The following is a 22,661-nucleotide window of genomic DNA, read 5'->3' as shown; positions in this document are numbered from 1 at the left end:
CGCACGTACCTGTTGAGATCCGGGCAGGTGGGTCAAGCTGGAGAAGGGATCTGCTTTCTGCAGAGCTGCTGCTGAGGCTGCAGCTGGAACCTGATTCCAAAGGGCCAAGTGAGCCTTTCCTTGACCTTTGTAAGACTTTAAAGCAAAGAGAGAGAACTTCAGTTCCCCAGTTGAGCTTTATTGAGCTAAGCACACAGCTTGCACCCCATGAGCTGGCTTCAGGCAAGTGCAGCTGACTGAAAGTGTGGTTTTGAGAAAGCTGCGTTGTTTGGAGATGTTAAAAGACAGCGTGTGTACTGAAATGGATTTGTAATCACTGGTTGCTCAGTGCAGGTTATGGAGAACTCAGAGGATGGATAACCCAGCCACTACTCTGCTGTGCACGCAGACCATCTTCATATTTCAGTGAGGAGAGCAACAAACAATGACACTTCAGTTCCTTTCTTCATACAGATGAAGAAACTTTAAATACTCAAGTTTGTGTTGACTCTGGGGGTGTGCACATGTATTTATAAACATATAAGCATGAGGAATGCTCTGTGCACATCTCTTGCATATGACTTACCCCAGTTGTTCAGTACGTGCCCAATGTTGATTACAAAGTATTTTGGCTTTTGCTGTGAGTGCAGTTTCTCTGTATTTGTAAATAGGCTTTTGAGGGAATAACATGTGGAAAAGCAAATGTAAATAGGAAATGGATTCTCCAGCAGTGGGATTGTAGGAGAGGATGGGTGTTCCTTTCTTCTAGGAATCCAGTAGCTCTTGCTTTGAACTCCTAAGAGCAGAAACAAGTTAATTAGCTTAATGCCAGCGTTTGAATAGGTGGCTCAGAAACTGCATTGATACCCCTGAATCTAGAGAGCAGATTTGCGATTCTGAGCTGGAGCTGGCTGCACTGACATGGCCTTTGCATTCAGAAAGTTAAAACTTGGGTGCCCTGGACCCCTTTTCAGTGTGTCCTACTCCTGCAGCAACCAGGGATTATTCCCTTAACTTCTCATTGCGTGGAGAACGCTCATTATTCTACCCCAACAATACGACTCACGCATGTCAGAACCGCTGAGCAGATATTGCTGCCGCTGATCTTGGTGGGTGAACTTGATGGGGACCCATTCTGTTTTCTCCGACTCCACAGCTATGACACTTGGGTTCACGCCAATGAAATAGATGCTGAAATTGAGGATCCTCCTATTCCCGAAAAGCCATGGAAGGTGAGTGTCTCTTAAACAGCCTCCCAGAGTTCCTGTATTGGTGTAGCTCACACTCAGGTGCTGCTGAATAGATCCATCACCGTGCTGCTGTGTAGCAGGGGCTGTATTTCCATACATATGGAAAAGCAGAGGGATATTTCTGGAGCTGTAATGAAAATGTCTGAAGCATTGCTTTGGTCTGGGGAGCAACGTCGTTGACAAAATACTTCATTAGTGAGTGTAGAAGGACAGAGTGATGCACCCCTGATAGTGCCGGGACGACTGTGTTTATTTGGGGGGACTTGAGGTGTTTTATGTTGAAGTTGTTCCATTCCGGCTCTGGGATGAAACCTGACAACTCATTAAATGCATAACAGCATCATATGGTGTTTGAGGAGAGGAACTGGGGAAAAAACCCTATCTTTGAGGTTTTTGGAAGAATATTCTTAAAGAAAAGAACTATCAGGGCAGAAATGAGGTCACTACACATATATTACAGGGCTGGAAACATATTTGGTGTGGAGACAGTTCATCTTTTCCTAGAATATGGAAATAGCCAAAAATATTGAGAGTTAGATAATAAGGAAATGAAGAAGCTTCTTTAGGAGAACAAGTGTGAATTTTTGACGTCTCTGGTGCCGGTGAAATGTTGCTCTTTGAGTTATTGTAATGGCAACTTTACTATTACAACCGTCCCCAGAGTTAGAGCCAATGTGAAAGTGCCCGAGAAAACCAGGAGCTGCTTAAGGAATCCTTGAAGGCCGTGCCTTGTCTTTCTTTATGGAAAGGCTGCATGTAACGGGAACGCTGCTCACAACTGATGTCATGGTGCAAAAAGTCATTGCTTTTCAGTCTGTTGAATGTGTGAGCGCTCAAACCACCATCAGCAGCTGTATTTAGGTTGTCTACATAATTCTTTTTCTACGGGAATGATTTGCCTTTCTGATTTAGCTCATTGCAAGCAAACGATACAGAGCAGTTACAATCAGAGCATATTAAATACTGCTTTATTGTCCTTTTATTGGACTTTATCCATCACATGCAATGTTGTGTGTGTACGCTGGTGATCCAAGCAGCTCAGGTCAGAAAATAACTTGATGCCTGTTCAAACACAACTCGTTCCACATAGTTACCTGTACATAACTGGAACACATTATTTTGTGTATAAATCGTGCTAATGCTCAAGAACTCATTTTCAGCTGTGTAAAGCAGAACTTTATTTGAAGTCAAGATGGTCAATCTTTTCTTTGCAAGATATGGGCATCTCTTAATGTTTTGGCCTTTGTGACCGGTCTCCTAAGGTGATCTGTATATTTAGATCTTGATGGTGGTTTTCAGCATCCAAAGTGGCTTTTAACACAGTTACTTTTCAGAAACCAGCAGCACATCGATGTATCCTTCTGTCCTTCAGGTTCACGCCAAGTGGATCTTGGACACAGACGTGTTCAATGAGTGGATGAACGAGGAGGATTACGAGGTGGACGAGAACAGGAAGTCAGTGAGTTTCCGACAGAGAATCTCCATGAAAAACGAAGAGGTGGGTGCTCCTCTGCTTAGTGGGTGCCCTGTTGATACACTAGTACACTTGATCTCTGCATAAGTCGAATTTTTTGCACTTGAAGTTGCTAAAATTAAGGCAATTAAACAGTTGGAGGTGCGTCCGATAACACAGCTTGTTGTAACTTTTTTTCCTGATAGATGTCCCTTATCCCCAAGTGTAAATGCACCCTTTGATTTTTATTATCCCCGCTCCCTGGGGATGGTGAGAGACGGGACCCACTCTGCTTGCTCATAACCGAAGCCTTGGGTGTGCTGAACACCAGCAGTTAATATTTCATTCCCAAAGTCTCTGTACCAAAATACTCATTTTTGGATCCCTCCCAATGCGGGGAGCGAGTCAGGACTCTGAAACACGTTCATTTGCCCTTGGGGCTGCTCGCTGGGAACTCTCCACTGATGGATGGCAGATATGGAACGAGTCGCAGCGGCGTTTGAGTTGTGCTGTGTTTTCAGTGCCCGGTTTTTACGCACAAAAGCCATTGCGGCATCCGGAGGGTGGCTGGAGAAAATGTAGGGGTTTTCACGTTGACAAATTGAAGCTGGATGCAGAGCACATTGTCACATTATTGTTGCTTTTAGCTTCCCTGCTGTAGGATGTGTTACGGAGTAGCGTAGCCTAATGCCTGTAAATACCTGTCGCATTTGGGCTGAGTTAACTCCTCCGTTCTCTCCCAGCCTGTGCGTAGTCCGGAGAGGAGAGACAGGAAAGCAGCAGCGAGCACAAGGAAGAGAAAACATTCTCCTTCTCCACCCCCAACTCCTGTGGAGTCCAGAAAGAAGACGGGGAAGAAGGGGTGAGTTTGGAGAATTTGGTGGCAATTTTCTCATGGGAAACTCTGTCATCTCTCACCTGTCTGACCTTCAATTACAATAGAATAATTATCTGTACAATAGACTTGCAGTATATGTAATGTATGTACCCTGCAGCCACGTCACCTGCAGGCGGAGGAGAACCCAGCGCGAGCTGCCGCGTTTCCTGGGCAGGGACGGGCTTCATTGTGCATCCAGAGCAGAACTTCTCAAATGGAGAGTTACTCGGCCGCTTCTGAAGTAACTCAGAGCAGTTCTATTAGCGCAGTCGTGTAGTACATGTGCACCTTTTGAAGTGTAGCCCCATAAATTACTGCAATTAATTGAGGAGATTTTTTAAATCTACATAGCTGGGTGTTTTGAAGGCCGTTTCCCAAATGCACCTTTGAGATTTTCCAACACTAGTTTGAGCTCAAGAAGAAAAAAAGGCCAATGTTATATCCAAATAAAAGCTTATTTATGGGTGTTTATGTTGGATATAGAGGGGGACACTTTGAAACTAAGAATTCAGGTCTTGTTTAATTGACCTGTTGGGCTCTAATAAGACAAAACTGGAAACTTCTCATCTGAGGTGAGAAAGCATTAGCCGATAGTCTGAATTACCATTTAATTCCAAATGTGAAGCCTGAGTTAGGCGCTGTAAGGAGCGGTGTGGGTGACGGTGCCTTTGTTCCTCAGCGCACAGGATCCATCATCCCAAACAGCCTTTTTCCTTAAGTCGGGCACCGTGCCTTGAAATGCTCCGTTGCCTTTTCCATGCAGCAGATGCCCTGTTGCGGCTTTCAAAAGGACAAAGGGTGGTGAATCACGGCTCCTCGCGTCTCCCGCTACGCTGTGCTGCCAACATGCAGGCGGCGCTGGGCTGGAATCGAGGTTTATACCCAGTGCCAGTCTCCAGTCTTGAAACGGTGGAAAAGGCTTTTTGTTTTAAACTTATTTCATCTTAGTAATACACAGAAAATATTTATCCTTAACTCCAGCAGCACCACTTCCTACAGCACTCATGTTTTTATAAGCGTTTTAACCCGTTCCTTTAATCCTGGTATCTGAGAACATCTGATGGTTGCAGCTGGCAGGGAATTTGTGTGTGATCTGTTGCAGACAAGCAGCCTTGTATGGGAAAAGGAGAGGCCAGAAAGAAGAGGATGAGCAAGAGGATCTGACAAAGGACATGGAGGATCCCACCCCGGTACCTAATATAGAAGAAGTGGTACTTCCCAAAAATGGTAAAATATGCATACACTGCATTCTTTGAATATTAAAACAATTGCTTAAACTGCACCGAAAAAAATACACATGTAATTTTTTTGTCAAATCTGGAAACTATTTTGTGGCCATAGGGCCAGGGGATGTGTGCTCATCTCAATTTATCTGGGCAGGAATATGACAGCTGAGAAGGGTGGCAGATTTACCTTCTTTGGGATTTTTGAAATACATTTGTTAAATCTATTTAAATGTTAAATTTCATCTGGTTTAGGGCTGTTCTCCCCCCTTAGACAGAGTTTGTGTTTGGAGGGATGGAGTTTTCTGGAGGCAAATAATTGTATGCCAGATAGCCAAGATAAGCACATTAATTGAGTGAAACTCTTAACAACATGATAAACGTGTTCTTAATCCTTTACGGAAGAGCGTTGATCTGTGCAACATCTGTTAAGTAAGATAAATAGGGAAAGGGATTCCTTCCATTAAGTCCTTGACACCAAACCATTGTGGGGGTCACACCATGTGGTTTTCACCTGGTTTGAACTTGCGGAGAAGAATCGTACATGTTGTAGAGGTGGAAGAAAAAGCCCAGTGCTTGGTCCAAGGACTGTGTGGACAGAAGCTGCTTTGTGTTCAGATCTGGAGCTGCAGAGACATCAAACAAATGCTCTGTTGTGCTCAGACCGCACACATGAACTCTGCTGAACCACAGCGACAACAGTGTTGGTGGATAAGATAGGAAAAGCACGCGGGACTGTGATAATTGTATCTCGTCTGGCGTTACTCATCGGAGTTTCAATCTTGCTCTTGCAGTGAACCCAAAGAAAGACAGTGAAAACACACCCGTGAAAGGAGGAACGGTCGCAGACCTCGGTAAAGCAAACACAGCACCCTCCAGCTCCCCCACCCGAGTTTTACAGCCAAGTCTTGCTCACAGGCCAACAGAATAAAGCTTTTTAAACCTCTCTGTTTTAAAATCTACTTCTTTATTGAATTAATTCAGTTTTCATATGTATTTCAGTTTAAATATATTGGCTGTTCCCTTGCAGGCATCTATTTTTTTTTAATATGGCATATAAGTTCTTTCTTGGCAGAATTTTGCCTTGGCTGGGAGTACAGGTGAATCTCGTGCTCCTCGAGCTTTGCCAAGCCTTTGGCCTAAGAGATACGAACCAGTGTCCCGTGTTCTATTAGACAAGGCTACATCTAGGGCGCTGGGAAAGGCGGTAATTAGATATGGGTTCCTTATTGTGGAAAACTAATGATCCTTCCTGTGTGTTCTCATGGGTTCCCTGGGCTAGCGCAGTGCCTGCACAGGGCTGACATGGCCTTCCAGGTGGGTGGTCCACTCTGCTTTCCTCCTCACTTGCCTTCCAAAAATAAATGAAATATTCTTTCCAGTTAACAGTTGCATTGCTAGAAGAGCTTCTGAGCAATCAGATGCTTTTTATTAGTGTAATTCTCAATTATCAGTGTAATTTTTCAATGTTTTTACCTTTCAGATGAACAGGATGAGGAGACAGTGGCAACTGGAGGCAAGGTAATGGTGGCTGTTTCTTCCTAAGTTGGGTGGAAATTCAAGTTCATAGAATCACAGTGTGGTTCGGGTTGGAGGGACCTTCCCTCAGGGCAACAATTCCTTCCTCATGTCCAGCCTGAATCTCCCTCCTTTAGTTTGAACCATCACCCTTGTCCTATCACAACAGGCCCTGCTCAAAACTCCGTCCCCATCTTTCTCCTGGGCCCCTTTTAAGTCGGCACTAAGGTCTCCCCGGAGCTTCTCTTCCCCCGCTGAACACGTCAAGCTGCAGAACACTTAAAATTCCCAGGAGGCTTGTGTTGGACAGCAATAGCGAGTGACCAAAGACTCGTCCTCTGCTTGGGAAGGTGCCTTCACAGCCCTGTACAGGCAAACTCGGGGGTCTGTTCACCCTCCGAGTGAAGCACATCCAGGGATGTGCAGCGTTCCAGGCTGAACTTGGTGTCTCTTCTTCACAAGAGAGACGTAGCTGATACCAGCTTTAAAACAGATCAGAGTGATTTTATCCAAGCAAAAATTGAGGGTAGTGAGAGGCAGTTTTGAAAATATTACTGCTGACAAGTGTTTCCCAGTAAACCAGGAGTAATGAGTCTGATTTCCTTTAATCCTCTTCTGAGGAGTGAAAAGTTTAACAGGGGAAGAGTCGCAAAAAATACAACCCGTCTTAGGCTATATTAAAAGTTGGTGTTGTGTCAGTAAGTAGAGACGACAGCAGGAGCTGAGCTCACAGCTTAGGAAGTGCCCGATTTGTGCTGTATTCGTTACACGAGTTTGTAGAATACTCCAGAATCAAAATGCAGTGTTTTCTCCTGTTGTTAGACCACGCTTAATTTTATAACCAGGACACAAAGCGTGATCTGACTGTGCTGCCAAGTGTGTCCTTGAGATTTGAGAGCTGGCCCTGTAACAATTTGTTACTGGCCTTGTGCTTTAATGTTTTATCAACACAGATGACACTTTTCGTGGTCCCTGAGCTTTTCCCTGCATGACTAGAAATTGCATCAAGAGAACTTTATTCTGCCCAGATTGGCAAGGACTTGTTTTCAGGCACCTTTGTGCTTGTTGGGAGTTGTCGGTTGTGTCTCTTGCCACCCATTGATGATTTTATTTCCTCCGTGATACAGGAAGATGAAGATCCGAACAAAGGTGATCAGAGCCGGTCCATCGATCCTGGTGAAGATAACGTCACGGAGCAAACCAACCACATCATTATTCCCAGCTATGCATCTTGGTTCGACTACAACTGGTGAGGAAGTCATTGCGAACTGGGGGAAGACTTTGACTTTTGGTGGTTTTCTCATGAACGAAGCTGAGAGCCAGAAGGAATGGCCTTTGCTTGGCTCTGCTCCCTGTGTGTGCTGCATCTTGGCCGTTTTCTGAGCTGACTTCTCGCAGTTTTCAGGGTTTCGGAACGAGGAAGAGAATTCAGGCAGAGTAGATCTTCAGTTCACCTGCTCAACATTTTTTGCTTTACACTGATTTTTATTTTATTGATTTTTATTTTATTTTACTTCCCTAGTCCTTGACTGATCTTTCTATGTTCTTATCTACTTCTGAACGCTGGTGGCTTTGTATTTTGCTTCAGATCTTGGCTCTGAGGAGAAGTCACTGGTGCTTGGGGAGGACTCTGGTTTCAGTTTGGAATCCTTGGAGTCGGAGGTGTACAGTGCGCTATGGCCACATACTCACTGTAGTAACCCTGATGTTCTCAGTGTGCTCACACTTGTGTGGTGTGGGAAGAGAAGCAGGTGATGGTTTGGGAATGAAGGTCCCTCTGCGAGTTAAATTCTTATGTATTTTATTTTTTTTTAATAGAAACTGCCTTGGAGACAGAATAAGGATCAGCCAGTTGTCTGGAAAGGCTGTCACTTGAGCGTGTGTTTAGTCTTAGCTCCAGGAACTGAGACCCTGTTTAGGCAGGGGTCTGAAGCGATGTGCTGTGATGTTTGAGGTTCCATGTGCACCTTTAAAAGTTGGATAACTTTTGATAGCAGTGAATGGGATCTGAGCTGTGTCAGGGTTGGGTCAGCGTTTGTAAAGTGAAGGTACCATAATACATCCCTAGGAAGAAATAATAACAACAGAAATTATAATTATTAATTTTTATTATTACTACTATTAATAATAACAATAATAATATTACTGAAACCTCAGCAGTTCACTGGTTAGTGTTCATCTTCGAGTATGTTCCTGTGAATGGCAAATTAAGTGTGATTAATATGAAAGGGCAGTGGTGGTGTCGGTCATAAACTGAACGTATGGATTTGTAAAGGATATGTGATTCCGTGTTTCCTTTGGAAATAACAGTTCTTGAAGGACCATTGTAGTTCTCCAGGTTCCAACTTGCATAAAGCTTGTGCCGTTCTCTAAATTTCTAAGTTACTCCGACAAGCCCTGTATTTCTGACACTTCTTAGAAAATTGATGTATTTAAACCTCGAAGCTGTTTTCTCACTTAGTAATAGGTGGGTTAAACCTCGGATCCTTCAGAGAATTTGCATATTAAGATTTGGAAAAAAAGTTGACTCGCCAAGTTCTAAACGTTCTGTTTTCTTGGGTTGTGACTTTGCTTTGCAGTGAGAACCCTCTTCTATATCATATCATATCATATCATATACCATAGATAACCAAATGATCTTGTTCGTTTGTGGCTGGTATTGCTCCACAGGTGCAATCACCCTGCAGTTAAAACGTTTCAGGACCACATTTCCTTATTTATGTTCTAATAAATCACATCACGCCCTCCAATCCTTAATTTAGGAACTACAGGAACATGATTTCAGGAGTTTCTGTGGTGTTATTTATGTTGTTGCACAGGTAGTACATGCAAAATGGAAGATTCTACTAAACATATAAACTTCAGTACTTGACCTGCAACAGCTATGAAAGGAAAATAATTAATGTATCTGTCAAATAACTAAAGCTGAATGTTCTGCAGTCTTTACCTTCGTTTATTTTATATACTGCGTATCACCTCGTGATGTTCTGCTCGTCCACATGCAGTCGGATTTTGCTCCATATTCCTTCTTCAGAACACAAAGGGGAAGAATTATTTTTAAGACAGCGCTTAGTTGCTCTAAATATCTGTAATTCAGTTTTATTGTTGCGGTTGAGTGGGCACAATAAAGCTTTGCTTTGGGTGCACAGTTTTGCTTCAATCGACAACTGAATTTTGTGATGATTTTTTAATACAGCGCTGCTTGTTTGATAGAAATAAGGTTCGTTTCAAAGAGTCAAGCTAGAATATGAGGGTTATTTAAACAAGTAACCTTTGCTAGAAATGTTCTCCCTCAAAATAGTCATTTGAAGGTGTGCAGGGTGCTCTTAAGATTATTTAGGATTTGGCATCTGAACTGTGTGTTTGTGTTACAGTATTCACGTGATTGAACGTCGTGCTCTTCCTGAATTCTTCAACGGCAAAAACAAGTCCAAGACTCCAGAAATGTAAGTAAAAACGTGCGAATATGGGCCTGTAGTTCTTCAGCAAGATAAAGGAGCTCCCAGTTCTGTTAACCGTGTGGTCGCTTTGGCCCATGTGTGTTAAACTGGAGTTGTTGGTAGGGACACACAGAAAGGAAGGAGCACCTGCCAGCCTCTCTGTGTGCTCTGCTCACGTCTGGAGGGGAGGTCAAAGTCGAAAGATCAAATGAAAAGTTAATAGTGGTTATCCAGGAAAAATCAGACTAGTTTCTCCCAAGTAATACTGGAACAAATGATTGAGTTTTCTGTGGTACAGGACGTGGTCATCTTCCAAAGACCTCTGAAAAATGTCAATAATCCTCCCTGGTGTTCTCCCGCCACGCTGTATTTTGGAGTCAGGAGTTGTGCGTAGGCACCGATAGCCGAGTTTACAGTCGGGCGCTGTGCTGGGCTGCGGAATGGGTTTTGAGCAGCTATCGGAGGTGATTTCACGGCTCCCCGAGCAGCTGATGGGGGATTCCAAAAGCGCAGGTGAGGGCTGGAAAATGCATCTTCACGGGCCCGAGATGTGCCTGTGTTTTCAGACTGAAACCGGAGAGCTGGGCTTGTGCATTGCAAGAAGAGAGAGATTTTTCCTGATGTAGCTGTTGCAGACATTTCAGTGCCATTTAAATGTTGGACATGCACGTTAATCCAGGCGGAGTTCTCGCCCTTGAATTTAGGTCCAGTTTTAGGTCTTATCTCTTCATGGGATCTGAGATCTACTACACGACTCGAATGTTCTTAATTCAAAATATGCACAGGCAGAGTTGTTTCAACAGCTTCAACAGCTTCCCTGAAGCTGTTTTAAGAAAAACAAAGCTGATTATTGTCTTGAAGTATTGTAGCTTTTTCTGTACATGAAATGATTAACTCCTGATCTGATTTCGCGATGTAACACGGTAAGTTGCTGATTTGGCCTCGAATGTTATCTTGAGGATCTGCGACAGGGCTTATGTGTGTTGGTGAAGATCCATCTCCCCTTCTCTGGGAGCTTCCTACCACTGAACTTAGTTATTCGGAGCGGTCTGGAAAGATGATTGTTTAAAGGAAGATAATCAACATCAGGCTTTTGAACAATGTGTTTTGTTTCTATTAAAATTATAATTCTAAAACCTCAGAGTTCACACACACACACAAAAAGGGGTAAATTTTAAGAGGATTGAACGCGTGTCGACTTGGACAGCGGAACCAGACCCGTTGTGTTCATCTTGGTGTCAAGTCTTGGTCTAGTTGCAGAGCAACTTTCGGGGATTTTAAGCCAATTTTTAAAAAAATAGCTACTAAATGAAGCATTTGAGGTATCTTCTCAGTATACTGTTCTAACGTCAGCAAAGCTGAGCATTTTTCACACACATTTCTTCAAACTCACTTTTTCTCTGTTTCTCTCTAGTTTAAATGACAGTGACAATATCACCTCACGTTGCTCTTCCAGTGGGTAAACGAGACATTTCGGAGTGTTCTTGTGCTTGAATCTCCTCTTCTGGGGCGTGACTGGTGTTTTGTGAGGCTTCTGATCTAATCTGAATAGAAATGAAGCTTTTTCAGCCTGGAGAAGCATTGGGAGGCCCTACTGTAGTTGCCCAATGGGCAAGGAGGTTACGGAGGAGATGGAGCCAGGCTCGTTGTCAAGGTGTGTGCCAGGAGAAAAGCAAGTCAAGGCTGAAACACAGCGAGTTGTACCTTGACGTAAGGAAGATTTGTAGCTCTGAAGAAGACGAAGTGCTGGGATGGGACTTTGGGAAGCTGAGGATGTTCCTTTGGGGTTTTCAGGCCTGGCTGAACATCAGGCCCTGAGCAGCCTGGTCAGAGTTCAGCGTTGACTTTGATTTGAGTTGGGAGATGAGCTTCGACTGAACGATTTCCAGGCTTCCCTTGCAACTTTTGCGCACGTCTGAGTTGCAGAGGTGACTACAGCTGCATCACAGTGACTCCAGGATGGAGTTGATGCAGAACGTATTTGACACTAACTCCGCTCCATCAGTTTTACTATTCAGTCTGGTTTTGGTTTGGGGTTTCTAGGGCTTGGTGGCTGAGACTGCAGACAGATTATTGTGGAAAAACGCTCATTGTTCGTATTTCCCGCTGGTGTGGTCATCGTGTAATCCCAGGCCTCCTTTTTCAGGTGACATCACAACATCAAGTCTCCTGATACTGAGCTGCTGCTGCTGGTTTTTGCCTACGAGAGAAGCAGATTAGGGACTCACCTTCTCCCCATCCTGATCTTATCCTCGAGATGTCTTCTTGTTGCCATTTAGGGATTGTAGGAGTAGCATGTGCTCTTGGCCTTGTGTTTTCTTTTAAAATAAGATAGAAACATCCTTCTGAATGGAAACGTCTTGCCTCAGCTTAGCTACAAAATCCCGTGTTTCAGAGACTCGCGCAGGTTCATTCTTGTGACAGTCGTACCTGGGGGGTGGTTTCTGTCTTAAAAGAGGTTTTAAATAAAGGCTAGTTGACTTATGTTTCTTGCTGTTGACAAGTTGTAGCTGATGGCTTGTGTTATTGGTGAAAACAGACTCCCTTCAGGAGGAACTAGGGATGTTTGCATCTTAGGCTTCTCTCTTCACCTCGTACCACTAACTAACGTTACCTCAACTAATAAGTATTAAACCAATTTCTGCACCAGGACCGTTTTGAAGGGCCAATTCTGGAGCAGGTGGCGGCTCCGTTCTCTCCAGGAGTGCTCAGAAATGTTCCTGGCCCATCCTATTTGGAAGGAGCTCCTGTGTTGTTTCTTGCCTCCCAACCATTCAACATGGAGCAGCCCAACATCTAATTTTTTCCAGCAAGTTTCATATATAATTAGGGACTTCATATATAACGTGAGATTCTGGCAGGAAGGTTTGCTTGCAGCACCTGTCTGCTCATGTCTTGCCTGTGCAAAGAGCTGCTGTTGTGTCGCGATGTGATTGTTTTATAGCAGCTGCCTTTGCACACTGCGGACCAGACGGCCCCACCGTGAGTTTTCCAAAGGCAGAAATCTGCTTATAATACCCCGTTTTGAACGTGCCTTTGCACTCGTATTCGGCGCGTTGGTTTTGTTCCCTCCGAACTACAGGGCTAGCAGGAATTTTATGGTAGTTTATTTTGTTCTAAATGATGGAATGTCTGCAGCGCAGGCAATGGGCTGAACCCCAGAACCTGCTGATTTGCACTGTTGTGCACCAAAACACGGGATCCGTTTCTGCGTTTTGCGAGCCTGGAGCACTGTGCTGCCTTCTGGGCTCTTCATTATGCTTTGCAGAGATCATCTCTAACCTTGCCCTACTCATCTTTTCATGCGTTAAGGAGTCCCCAGGTAGAAACGGTGTTCAGCCCCGTGTAGCGTGTCCGGCTTTGTGTGCAGCTTGGTTCCTTGCAGGCTCGCGGAGGGGACTGAGGATTATTTCACCTGTTCCCATGTGCAGACCAGACCCCGTTGATCTGTTTTCTGCGCCCTGTTGTGCGAGTGTTCGGTTAGTGACCAAACTGCAGCAACTCTGTGTGCAATTTCAGCAAATCCGAACCAAGAGAATCCAGAATGAAACAATATGGGTCATATTCAGTATATAACAATAAATTCTACTTACCTCTTGCTTTCGATACTGATTCTTAAATTTCATCAATAAAAATTAACCTGTGGGTATTTGCTTGTCAGTAATACGAGTGAATCCTGAAACATGTATTTTAAGCTTTGTCAGACATCAGCGTACATGAAGTGCCTGTCAATTGTCTTCCAGATACCTGGCTTATCGCAACTTCATGATCGACACCTATCGCTTAAACCCTCAGGAGTACTTGACCAGCACGGCGTGCAGGAGGAACCTGACGGGAGACGTGTGCGCCGTCATGAGGTAAAACTACCCGCCTTCCAGCCGCGGCCTGGGCTTGAACGGAAAATAGAGAGGAGCTGCGTTCCAAATGGAAACGCTGCGGTGCGACAGCGCGGGTGCAGGCGAAAGCCGTCACATCGCGCTGTTAATTAGCAGGCAGTTCCCCTGCTTTTATGGTAACCAGACTATTTTATACTGTTCTTTATTGCTAATATTCTGCTTGCTGAGCCATGCCTGCAGAGTTTGGGGCTTAACTTGTCATTATGTAGGTTCTGCTGCTCAGTGGCGTGGTAGAGTTTATTCAGAAGTTTCAGCGGTGTGACTCGGTGTTGTGGGTTTGTGTCTGGCCAGCCTGGAGCTGGGAGGCACAGCGGGGCCCTGGCAACGTGCGCAGTGTTGCTTTGGTGAGGAACAGCTACACGGAGCCGAGGGCCGCAGGTTGATGTTTGTGCAGCCCTCACAATCCATACAGGGGCTGCAAACGGTTCCATGCACGCGACCCTCACTTTGCATTTGTCCTTAATAATGTAAATTCCTGTTATCCGTAACCAAAAATGTCATCTTTTGTTTTATGCAACGTGAAGTGCAGTCAAGTCTGCATAAAATTCACGCTGTGTGATTATTTATCGCTATTTGTGATTAGTGAAGGAGTATAGAAGATTCAGGATCGCTTTTTCATCCAGAAACACAAACTTCTTCCTGTCTTGTCTCTTTCCTGCACTGTCGAGCAAGGCGTTAGTTCTTCAGGTCTGGATTTGTGCTGTTGTCTCGTAGGGTACACGCTTTCCTGGAGCAGTGGGGGCTCATCAACTACCAGGTGGACCCCGAAAGCCGCCCCATGGCCATGGGGCCTCCCCCGACTCCCCACTTCAACGTCCTGGCTGATACGCCCTCCGGGCTGATGCCGCTTCACATCCGCACGCCGCAGGTGAGCCCCGCGCTGACATCTCCATAGCACAAATTGTGCGTGATTTGCTGAGATATTCCCTTGTTCATCCATCTGGGTTGAGAGTTTCAGCTAGTTGGAACCTCCAAAATAAACCTGCTGGTATTGCGTGCAAGTGGTGTTTGTAAAGTCATCTCTGCAGGTTCATGTTCAACTGAATTGAGTCCATGTTGTGGTTAACGCTGGTCTAAAAGCCTTGGATAACTTTGAATTCCTGCCTCTCTCACCTTCCTCTTGCAACGTTTGTTCGCAGGTTCCAGCTGCTCAGCAGATGTTGAGTTTTCCTGAGAAAAACAAAGAGAAACCAACTGATCTGCAGAACTTTGGCCTTCGCACAGACATTTACTCGAAAAAGACTTTAGCAAAGGCAAGTATGTTGGGATTGTTTTACCCTGCACCTTGTATTAAGGCTTCTTCCTCAAGTGTCCTGCACTAGATGACGTTGGGTAACATGTTACACGTATATTTTCGGTTTAGATTTCTTCCATCTCGATGTAGGATGTTAAGATACCACACTTAGGGTTGTGTGAGAGAACAGAGAGCTGTACCCATCCCGAGCTCCTCAGTACTGTCAGTCCCCAGGCACTGAACTCATGGCACGTTATTGCGTATTTCATCTGAGTGGTTCCCAACCAACAGACTGTCCAGTAATTCAATACAGAATCTGAGGTCTTCCAGCAGAGTCTTTACCTGCACTCCAAGTCTGAGCAGGGTTTGCCAGACTGAGACAACTAGAAACCGGCTCGATTACAGAAGGTGTCACAAAACCATCACGGGACTGTTTCAGCCCTGTCTTTGCAATCTGTTCTATGGTACAGTTGAAGTTTTGAGGTGCCATTGCAGTGGTGTCAGTAACTCCACGACCTGTTGCCTCTAATTCCTCCTGCTGCCTGATACCATTTGAAAAACAACAAAACCAAACCACAAGAGGGTTTCTTTATAAAGCCTGGTTCCATTTCATGTTTCATGGAGTGACTTTTTCACTTCGATTAAGGAGGTATAAATATTCACCAAATTAATACATCTTTTCCTGGTTCCAGACTCTGGTTCTGTTCACAGGCGTCTCTAGCAATGGATTTAGGAGGTTTGTTGGCAGAGGTTGACGTCCCTGTTTGTTTTATGCGTGTGGCAGTTGCTGTTTTGGCTGTCGATAGCGGCCGCCTCCATCAGCTGCCGGGTGACTCACGCTGATGCATGTTCTCTGTGGGCTGATGGGCTGTTTGAAATCAGCCTTGAGATGGGAGAGGTTTGCTCATCCTAAATGCCCTTTTCCTTTGGCTGTGGTCTTGCTCGGAGACATCCATTCTAGATGATGTTTCATAAGCAGGTGACACAGCTGCTTTGGTCTGTGTGTGACATATAATGGATTTGGGTGTCTGTAATGGTGGAAATGGGCAATTTTCACCAAGTTTTGTAACTTTCAGGTCACCTTGTGATTTAAGCACAAGGTAGAGATTTGGGAGCAGCAACTCTTGGAGCAAGTGATTGCGCAATTTGCAATTATCTTACTGTAATTATTCCGTGGCTGCACGGCAGCTGTGGGCTCGGTTATTCCATTGTGTGTGGGCTGCTGTTGTCCTTTGGTGCGAATTATAGAACGATTGGTGTAAACTGCTCCGTTCTTGACTTGATTTCACTGGCCAAAGGCAAGGTGACTGAACGCTGTCAGCACTCCTCAGGGGTTTTATTAGGGAAGTCCTCTTTTCTCTTTGCTGTATGTGCAAGCAAAGGTAGCTGGGAGCCAGGAGCCAGCAGAGCTGGGGAGCAAATCGCTTGGAGTAAAAGAGGAGTTGCAGGTTCTCTGGCCATGTTGGAAGGGGGGATCTACAGCCCCAGGGACTGCAGGAACCTGCTCGTCTGTGTGAGTGAACGGAACCACTGTGCGAGAGAACCAGGGACTGGTACCTGTGCTAGGAACGCTGTGAAAGGCGCATGTTGAATGGATTAAATCACAGATTCTTCTCCCTTCCTTCTTAATGTTTTCTTCTAAGAGGTTCTGCGCAAAAAGACCTGTATTTCACTTTTTTTTGCCCTGTGTTTTGCAGAGTAAAGGTGCAAGTGCTGGACGAGAATGGACGGAACAAGAGACGTTGCTGCTCTTAGAAGTAAGTTCATGAGGGTGAAACCAAAGGCCGGGAAACCAAAACACACAGGTTGTTACACGCTTTAAAAACCTACATATCGGTGGTTCGGTTGTTTTGAAGTGGCGTTAGATGACAACTGCAATGCTTTTAGAGAAACGGGAATAGCGAAGCAGGTTTGCAGTGGGAAACAATCTCTTGGGATGTGGCTGAGAGAGCTGGAGAAGGGGAGCGGCCGAGCATCCGTGTGGTCGTGGCTTTTAAATTGGTAAAAGGTTACAGCTCTCTCTCAAAACCGTGTCTCTTTATTTGACCATCATGACTACAAGAATGTTACTACTAAATAGAGATGACGGTAGCATCTGTGTCATAGAGGGACTTCATGTTATTTAGGGTTCGGTTCTATCTCCTGCAAGACAGAAATGATGTATTTAAGAACGTTCCATCAACCCAAGAACAGATCTTGCAGCGCAGAAAGGTCTTTTTGTTGAACAGAAGTTACTAACAGGGTAAAATAAGCAATGATTTACCTCCACGAAGGTGAATATTTTGAAACTGTGTCTTTCCAGGTTCTCAGCTATGCCATAGCACACCAAGGGAAACCACTGAGTTTTGAAGTTTAACTAGTTAAGAAGCATATGAGTCTGTTTCCCATCTCCTCCCACTAAGGGAAGGTTTTTGTTTGGTTATTTAATCCTCTACATCTCATTCCTTTTGCCACCCCGCTGCACTTGGTGTATGCCTTAAGCTTTTTCTGGAACTCTATGAGAAACACACGCGAGGTGACTCAGGTCACATCGGTGCTGTGGAAATGAGGTCAGGGAGCTGTTGGCACGGCACAACCCGGCTCTGGCCCCAGATCTTCGCTGATGCTCTGGAGCCACGTGCTCGCTGCCGGGTCTCCTGGAGCCTGGGCTGGAAAGCATCACCCGGCAGAATCGTGTTCTGCTCCGCGTCAGCGACATCAGGCAGCGCCGTTTGTCACGGCTCTCGGGCAAAGAACAGTCTCGGTGGCCTGAAATAATTGATGTGCTGCCACTTCCTATAAGGAAATGATCATCCACCGAGCTGTTGTTTCCAGGAACATTTTCTTGATGTAGAGATGGTCGATTTTCTTTTTTTTTACTTATGTAGTTCAGGGTTCTTGCAATTCAGGATTCTGGTGTAAGAACTCTGTTTTGGGGGAGTTTTGTGTGTGGATGTGGTTAATTGCAAAGAGCTTCGTCCAGACTGCAGCTGCCTGATTGTTCTGGGGTTTTGTGTCTTGACATGTGTCAGTAAACGCATTGAAAAGTGAATATCCTAAGGAAAAGCACAGCCAGTGGCTCTCGGCAGCGCTCGCCATTCTTGTATGGAGAAACAAGGCGAATATCCTGATACACTGACACTCTTTGCTTACTAATATTAATATTTGAAATTAATTCTTTTAATGTCTGTAGCTTATGGTCATACATAGCAAGTAGTAGCCTAATGAAATAATCCAGATGACATCTCCTTTGTTTTAAAGAAACAAAACAAAACCCTTAAGTCTTGAGATTGGGATTTTATTTAATGCGGGTTTAAATTAATAATGTTTTTGTTCTTCATTCTTTGTGGATTTAACCTATGAATAAATCAGTAAAGTGTATCTCAGTTCAAGCATAAGTAATTCAGCTCAAACAAGCCAGCTCAGTCCAATTAAATCCTCAGGGTAGCTTTGGGCAAATATATATGCAGTGAAATTCCAGAGGATAAATCTTATCTAAAATAATTATTGTCCTTCTGCCTGTTGACTGAATAAATTGGGGGGAGGAAATAGTGTTTTCCAGCCAGAGTCAAAGCACAGAATCCCAGAATGGAGTTGGTTGGAAAAGACCTCAGAGCTCATCCAGTCCAAGCCTTGGTCCAACTCCAGCCCATTGACCAGATCACGGCACTAAGTGCCATGGCCAATCTCAGTTTAAAAACCTCCAGAACGGTGAGTCCAGCACCTCCCTGGGCAGCCATTCCAATGCCTGACCACTCTCTGCACAGAATTGCTTCCTAATCTCCAGCCTCAATTTCCCCTGGCAGAGTTGAAGCCCATGGCCCCTTGTCCTATTGCTGATGCCTGGGAGAAGAGCCCAATCCCCACCTGGCTAGAACTGCCCTTCAGGTGGTTCTGGAGAGTGCTGAGCTCAGCTCTGAGCCTCCTCTTCTCCAGACTGAACAAGCCCAGCTCCCTCAGCCTCTCCCCATGGGGCTTGTGCTCAAGTCCCTTCCCCAGTCTTGTTGCTCTTCTCTGGACCCTCCAGCACTTCAATCTCTTTCCTGAGCTGAGCGCCCAGAACTGAACACAACACTCCAGGTGTGGCCTCCCCAATGCAGAGCACAGGGGAAGGATCACTGCCCTGGTCCTGCTGACCACGCTGGTTTGGATACAGGACAGGACACCACTGGCCTTCTTGGCCACCTGGGCACAGTGTTGGCTCATGTTGAGCTTCCTGTCCATTAGTCCCCCAGGTCCCTTTCTGCCACTCTGTGCCCATCCTGGAGCTGCAGGGGATTGTTGTGGCCAAAGCGCAGGACTCACCACTTGCCCTTGTTGAACTTCAGCCCATCGGAATCAGCCTCCAGGCCGCAGCTCCGCATCCCGCACGGCGCTGCTCGCGCATAGTGAGGCGCGTTCGCAGCCATTTTTAGTGAGAACAACTATTGCGAGAGCCTGTTTGTCTGCAGAGAGATAACGAGCAATGGAGGAGAATGAGGAAAAACCCCCTGCGTGGCCACAAAAAGCAAAGCTGATCTAATATGCCGGTGGGGTTAAAAATGGATGGACAGCAACATGGAATTTACACCGCTGAGGTGGAATTGGGGAAAGTGACATGAAGGTTGAACGTTGGATAAATATTTCCCTGTGAACTCGGCATTTTCTCATTTCTTCAAACACTTGGGCAAGGCTGGGTGGACTCGGTGATCGTGATGATGTTCCAACCAAAATGATTCTGAGGTCGGACAGGAGAAGGGCTCATAAGCCATTGAGGACTGTTGGTTCGTGCAGTATGGACCAGGCTGTCCAGTGTAGCCCGTCCATGGTCCGTTCCATTTTCCCCGGCTCACCTTCAACATCCCTGACGTGCCCCAGGGCCTTGTTGAGGTAGATCGATTCCTCTTTGAAGAATTCTCCTAGCTTATGTTTTAGCTGCAGAAACACTAAACCACTTTTCCTCTAGAGATGCTGTGAGGAGAACAGTATGTTTAGAAACTCTTGGATTTAAAAAAGATATATTTATTGTTGATGAAGAAGGTTGGTTTATGTGTAGTCCCGCAGGTGAGTGTCTTCTGAACGTACAAGCATCATATATATAGCAACTTGTTTTGTGGAAATATCCCTTCCCGCATCAGGGAACTCTGAACACATGAGGCTCGTGGTTCAGTTTGTCTTCTACTTGTCCCTAGTAACCGCCGAAGCATCCGGCACGTTCAGTTTGTGCACTTAGGTTGACTGCTGGGCCGCGTTGGGTGTATCCTCGGCGCGATGTCCGACATACAGCCCAGCTCCTGGTTGTGCTGTTACGCTGCGGCAGGTTGTGCACGTGGGAAGTTCAGTCGCTCCTGCGTTTTGCCCTCAGGGTTTGAGATTTCTGGGGGGAAAGATTTCAAGGGCTGAACAGCCATTAACTTCACTTGCTCTTAACGTTCACGCTTAAACTGACGTGTTGCTTACTTGGGGAAACTTGGTTGTCACGAGTAGTTAGGTGAGGAGGGGGATGATTTCTGTGCCTTCCCAAGTATATTAGACTTTCTTAACTAACTTTAAGAGCAACTGAAAATCTGGATCACAAAATCTTTGCTTTAATCTGGAAGTTCTTACTTTATCAGGTGGCTTATCTGCATAATAATGGTTTGTTAACCTGACTGCATAACAAAAATCAGACTGGTTAACAGTTGCTAGAGAGCTGCTCTCTCTGGCTTCACAATACAGAATGGATTTTCCTCTGGTATATTGGCTTGATGCTCTTTCATAATGGATCTAAAAACTGGACTTCACCATCATAGTTAGTAGATATGTGTGAAATAAATCCCGTTCCTGCCCCAAAGAGCTTATTGTGTCAGGACATAAATGAGAGGACCCAGGAGTGCCCTTGGGGCAGCAGTTTTAGGAATTACAAGAATTGGTGAGACTTGGTAGGATCAGCAAACTGATTTCTCTGTAAAGCTTTTCATGCGGAAGCAGAACAGGGAAGCGCTAACTATGCAAATACTGTTAGTAAATCTCCAATCTTCTGGCAATTCTTTTTGATATAGGAACAGCATAGAACTCGTGTGGTGATCCCTGCAGCTTAAATCCCAGTGAGATGTTCATATTTCTTATGCAGAGTAATTTTGCTACTAGAAAAGAAAATAAGACTTTAAGTAGTTGTCTGATCCCAATTTATTGCTCCATCACCAAAGTAACTGGTATCAAATCTTTTTGCATAAAGTGTGGTGTGTTGTTTTGTTTTTCCCCAGAGTGATCAGTGTCTATAAGACGATTTTCATGCTTTGCAGGCTCTGGAGATGTACAAAGACGACTGGAACAAGGTGTCGGAGCACGTGGGGAGCCGCACGCAGGACGAGTGCATCCTGCATTTCCTGCGGCTCCCCATTGAAGACCCGTACTTGGAGAACTCGGACGCGTCGCTGGGCCCGCTGGCGTACCAGCCCGTGCCCTTCAGCCAGTCGGGCAACCCGGTGATGAGCACCGTGGCGTTTCTGGCCTCGGTGGTGGATCCCCGCGTGGCGTCCGCCGCCGCGAAGGCTGCCTTGGGTACGGGCTCGCCCAGCAACTTTGCTTTGTCTTTACAGCTTCATTTGCTTTTAGGTTGCTCTTAAAACCGGCCATTTCTAGAGTTTCTTCAGGGTGGGTAATAAGTTGTAAAAGCAAATCTACATGATGTGCAGTTTTGTGTTCTGTTGTTAGTGCAACTGCCATTCTCACTCTGAAAGGCCGCTGAGTATCTGAGGGTGGCTCAGTGGCCCTTTTGTGCTCATTTACTATTGATGATGTTTGCAAGCGCTACCTGGTGGTTGGTGTCACTGTAACCAGGGTCGCTAGTTTAGCTGTGGGCAAACGCACAGCCGAAGCTTCCAGTTTTCCTCTGTGAAATTATCTGCCAGTTACACGTGTCCTCTACGGAACCTGATGTTCCTTTCACTGCTTTTCCTTATTTTTCTGTGTAAAAGGGCAATTTGATGTCATTTGGAAGATGCTCTTCTCTACCACATTTGAGAGATGAAATTAACTACCCAATGTGAAAAGAAGGAACATGAACATTTGAGCATTGTTTTGTCACAAGATTTAGCTGCGCGTTGATCTGAGCAAATCACAAGGCCGGTAGTGACAGAACTGATGCCTTTGAACTGAAAAAGGGAAGATTTAGATCGTGTATGAGGAAGAAATTCTTCCCCATAGGGGTGGTGAGACCCAGGTTGCCCAGAGGAGCTGTGGATGCCCCATCCCCAGAGACATTCAGCTCAGGTTGGATGGTGCTTGAAGCAGCCTGGTCTGGTGGAAGATGTCCTGGTGCATGCCAGGGGGTTGGAACGAGATGCTCTTTCCAACCCAAACCATTCTGTGTTTCTATCACTTTTAATTTGCCTCAAACCCCTCACAACAGGACATTTTCTGTGTGGTTTTCAACAGAGGAATTTTCCCGGGTCAGAGAGGAGGTCCCGCTGGAGCTGGTGGAAGCTCACGTGAAGAAGGTCCAAGAAGCGGCAAGAGCCTCTGGGAAGGTGGATCCAACGTACGGCCTGGAGAGCAGCTGCATTGCCGGGACGGGTCCAGACGAGCCGGAGAAGATCGGTAGGCTGCCCCTCAGAATGCACCAATTCCTGCAGATGGGGTGCCCTGCGCGCTTTCTTCTGTTTCATAATGAACCATAAGTTCAATACGAGGTGGGAATCACGGGCAGGGAGAGCGTGACGGGTCATTCCACTTCTGCTCGCTGTGGGATTATTAACTCTTGACACTGAATTAACAAACTTAGGACCAGCTTTAGATTTAGAAGTTTTTCCAACTCTTGACATCATGGCAATACCATTGCCTAAGATGTGC

General features: G+C 45.4%; 1 protein-coding gene across 1 annotated transcript in view; it reads left to right on the top strand.

Moving 5' to 3' along the window:
- SMARCC1 (SWI/SNF related BAF chromatin remodeling complex subunit C1) overlaps positions 1-22,661 on the top strand; it is a gene marked incomplete at its 5' end in the record, with an annotated part of 74,068 nt that overhangs the window by 19,095 nt on the left and 32,312 nt on the right. The window contains 14 exons of the mRNA XM_080340538.1: positions 1,136-1,211; positions 2,602-2,727; positions 3,426-3,544; positions 4,662-4,786; positions 5,577-5,636; positions 6,266-6,303; positions 7,428-7,549; positions 9,675-9,746; positions 13,484-13,597; positions 14,351-14,504; positions 14,776-14,889; positions 16,568-16,627; positions 21,113-21,371; positions 22,248-22,409. Coding sequence (XP_080196664.1) covers positions 1,136-1,211; positions 2,602-2,727; positions 3,426-3,544; positions 4,662-4,786; positions 5,577-5,636; positions 6,266-6,303; positions 7,428-7,549; positions 9,675-9,746; positions 13,484-13,597; positions 14,351-14,504; positions 14,776-14,889; positions 16,568-16,627; positions 21,113-21,371; positions 22,248-22,409 — 1,601 coding nt within the window. The remainder of the gene's footprint in view (positions 1-1,135; positions 1,212-2,601; positions 2,728-3,425; positions 3,545-4,661; positions 4,787-5,576; positions 5,637-6,265; positions 6,304-7,427; positions 7,550-9,674; positions 9,747-13,483; positions 13,598-14,350; positions 14,505-14,775; positions 14,890-16,567; positions 16,628-21,112; positions 21,372-22,247; positions 22,410-22,661) is intronic.

Source organism: Nesoenas mayeri (assembly GCF_963082525.1).
Source record: "Nesoenas mayeri genome assembly, chromosome: 2".
Lineage (NCBI taxonomy): Eukaryota > Metazoa > Chordata > Aves > Columbiformes > Columbidae > Nesoenas > Nesoenas mayeri.
The sequence above is the reverse complement of the archived record's forward strand: the minus strand, read 5'-3'. Positions and strand labels throughout refer to the sequence as shown.